We start from the raw sequence: 3,837 nt of genomic DNA, 5'->3' as shown, positions 1-3,837 counted from the left end.
ATTCAAGCGAGATCGTTGCCAGTACTGCCGAACTGGCTCCTGTGCAGGTGGCACGTAAAATACACCATTTTGAGCGTGGCCGTTGCCAGTACCGCCTGACTGGCCTTTGTGCCGGTGGCACGTAAAAGCACCTACTACACTCTCGGAGTGGTTGGCGTTAGGAAGGGCATCCAGCTGTAGAAACTCTGCCAAATCAGATTGGAGCCTGGTGTAGCCATCTGGTTTCACCAGTCCTCAGTCAAATCGTCCAACCCATGCTAGCATGGAAAGCGGACGTTAAACGACGATGATGATGATGATTCAAAGGTCTTTTATGTGTTGATGTCTCTTCTAATTCTCTTTGCTTCCATAAAAATACTGCTATTCTTAATGTATTTTCTGGCATACAGTTGATGTAAACATGAAGTGTAACCATCCAAACTTCATTTCTATCTTTCCAAATTCCATTTCACTTGGAATTTTTGGTTGAGCTACTGAATTTTGGAGAATTTGATTTGTATGCCAGAAAATACAGTATCGTCAACTCCTTGTTGTTGTGTTTTAGAGTTGAGTTTAATAAGATCAGCTTTACAGTTATGTCATATGTTTAGGTAGGTTGTTGGTTTAGAGTAGCAAGCCAAAGCAAGAAAGAATGGTTGTGAAATGGGAATGAAATACTGAGAAACCATATTCATGAGTAATGGAAAGCAGAAGGCTGAATTGGATGCTAGAAGTGCAGGTACTGGCATAGTAATATGCCAATTCCAGTATTTGGTCCTTAGAAAGGAAGGCAGACTTGCTGTTTAATTCAGTTTTCATGCCTATCATCACCTATGGTCATAAATGATGGATAATGACTAAAAGACTACAGTAAAAAGTACAAGTGGTTGAAATGGGTTTCCTCTGAAGGATCTCTGGAATAATGTTCTTTGACAGGGTAAGTCAGAGATCAGTGAATCTCTCCAGATCAAGCCACTATTTCTCCATATTCAGAGGTCACAGCTCTGATACTAACAGACATGTGACTAGAGTGTGACAGGGAAGAATCACAGTACAGATTCTTGAAGCTGAAGCAACTGGTAGGAGACATAGGGGTAGACCAAGAATGAGATGATTGGATAATACCATAGTCCCAGTCAGTTACACTAGGGAATCTAGCAGGAAAGTGTAATGACAATGGCTTCTGATAGGACCTTATGGAAGGGGTGCCTGAGAACTCTACTTCAACAACCCTTCCAGGAATAGTGGATGGAGAAGATGAATGGATATTAGGGAGGCTTTGGGAGGGAACTTTGTGTGGATAGCAAGGTGGTGATGTAGTAACTGATATTGACAAGTTCTGGCAGCACAAGCATTCTATCTGTGACCATTTTGACCTTTTATGGGTATGCAGAAGGATTAAGGCGGTGAGCTGGCAGAAACGTTAGCACGCCGGGCGAAATGCTTTTAGCGGTATTTCATCTGCCGTGACGTTCTGAGTTCAAATTCTGCCGAGGTCGACCTCGCCTTTCATCCTTTCGGGGGTCGATTAAATAAGTACCAGTTACGCACTGGGGGTTAATATAATAGACTTAATCCATTTGTCCCCTCTGTGTGTAGCCCCTTGTGGGCAGTAAAGAAATAAGAAGTACATTATCTAATATATCCTTTATCTGAGATGGTGGGTTCCAGAATTGTTAGTATGCTGGATGAAATGCTTAGCAGTATTCCACCTATCGCTATGTTCTGAGTTCAAATTCTGCCAAAGTTGACTTTGCCTTTCATCCTTTCAGGGTCAATAAATTAAGTACCTAAGGAACATTGGAGTTGATGTAATCAACTATGCCCTCCCCCAAAATTTCAGGCCTTGTACCTATAGTAGAAAGGATTATTATTATCATTATTATTGTTATTATTATTATTGTATTTCAGGTTCTATGGTCCCATTTGGTCTTCGTCTTTTGGATGCTCAGCTTCCATTTTACCTTGGACACAACAAAGATGCTGTAGACAAATTGTATTATATTCTTTCTGTTGTGCAACAGGTGAGGGCAGTTACATTGTATTGTTGTGTATGCGTGTTGAGTGGGATGTAAATAAAACAACACCAGTTGTCAAGTGGTGCGAGCATAAACACAAAAAACATACACACATGTACATACATACATACATACATACATGCATATATGTGTGTGTGTGTGAGAAGGCTTCCTCACACTTTTCATCTACCAAATTCCTTCACAAGCTATTGGTCAGCCCAGTGCTAAAATAGAAGATGCTTGTTTAGTGGGACTGAACCTGAAACCCATGTGGTTACAAAGTGAGTTTTTTAACTACACAGCCATGCCGGTGCCTATACATAATCAAATGAAAATTTCGTATGAATGATGTTATTAGGATGTTAAGTAGTTTGTTTAAATTGGTTTAACATATTTATATTACATCTGTATTACATCTGTCTATCACAGATCATTTCAAATCTTGAAAGTGGTTTATCAGAAGATGGCTCTTCAGTGGAACTGTCTCCAGAATCTAAGAAAGGTAAGATTTTTGCGATTTTGTTGTTGTTGTTGTTGTTGTGTAGCCAGCTTCACAGTTTAAAAAGGCTGTTGGTGGGTTTTGTTGGGCATTCATTCTGCAAAGGTATGACTGAGATTGGAGTTATTGGTGCAGCAAAGAGGAAAACCATGGATTCCATTACTGATTCTGCAGAGAATTCCAAGCCACTAGGTGAGTTTGAATAAAGAGGACAAACCAGTGGTTTGCCGCTGTTAGAATGCGATTTGGGACTTGATCAACACTGGCTGGGTTAACTGGATGAAGGCATCTGTTTCTGAAAATTCCCAAACTCCTTGAAACCCCAGAAACGTCACTGATGGTGCAAATCCGTGTGCTGTATCTTGGAACTAGGCTCAAATCAGCCCTGATTAAGTAGATCCAAAATGTGTGTGTGTGTATGTCTGTTCTCCCCCGCCATCGCTTGACAAGTGATGTTGGTGTGTTTACGTTCCCCATAATGTAGCAGTTCAGCAAAAGAGACCAATAGAATAAGTACCAGGCTTACAAAGAATAAGTCCTGGGGTCGATTGCTTTGACTAAAAACCCTTGAAGGTGGTGCTTCAGCATGGCCACAGTCAAAATGACAAACAAGTGAAAAAATATATACATATATCCATACATACATATATATATATATATATATACATATATATATATATATATATATATATATATATATATATATATATATATATATATTTGTGCTTGTTGCCCCACCCACTGCTTGATAACTGGTGTTAGTTTGTTTATATCCTCATAACATAGCAGTTAGAGAAAAAAAAAAATTGATAGAATAACTATCAAGGTTTAAAAATGTCGCTACTGGGTTCAACTAAAACCCTTAAAAGGACACCTGAGCCCAATGTCTACAACAAATAAACCTGAAAGATAAGAAAAATGTCAGTGGATTAGTGGGTTACAACACACACCAAGTTAGTCACTGATTTGTTGCTATTGAGGTCCTTTTGTTTTTATATTTTTAGCTTCCCTTGAACTATGGTCCAAGCGACAATGTCAAGTGATGTATATCATTGCTAACATACTTCTGTCCATCAAGGTAAGTTAGATTTGCTTTGTTGATTTTCTTGTTGTTTAACTTCAGCATCACGATCAGTTTTATTCAGCTGTGTACAGGCGCAGGCATGGCTGTGTGGTAAGGAGTTTGCTTCCCAACCACATGGTTCAAGGTTCAGTCCTACTGCACGGCACCTTGGACAAGTGTCTTCAACTGTAGCCTCGGGCCAACCAAAGCCTTGTGAGTGGATTTGGTAGACAGAAACTGAAAGAAACTCATCATGTTTTATATATATATATATATAT

General features: G+C 39.5%; 1 protein-coding gene across 1 annotated transcript in view; it reads left to right on the top strand.

Annotated features, from left to right (window-relative positions):
• The window catches only part of LOC106877573 (trafficking protein particle complex subunit 12), a 24,346-nt gene that overhangs the window by 12,240 nt on the left and 8,269 nt on the right, over nt 1–3,837 (top strand). The window contains exons 7-10 of the mRNA XM_014926512.2: nt 916–974; nt 1,891–2,003; nt 2,427–2,499; nt 3,501–3,574. Of these exons, the coding sequence (XP_014781998.1) occupies nt 916–974; nt 1,891–2,003; nt 2,427–2,499; nt 3,501–3,574 (319 nt within the window). The remainder of the gene's footprint in view (nt 1–915; nt 975–1,890; nt 2,004–2,426; nt 2,500–3,500; nt 3,575–3,837) is intronic.

Source organism: Octopus bimaculoides, chromosome 14 (assembly GCF_001194135.2).
Source record: "Octopus bimaculoides isolate UCB-OBI-ISO-001 chromosome 14, ASM119413v2, whole genome shotgun sequence".
NCBI lineage: Eukaryota > Metazoa > Mollusca > Cephalopoda > Octopoda > Octopodidae > Octopus > Octopus bimaculoides.
This window is presented reverse-complemented; position numbering and strand designations above follow the sequence as displayed.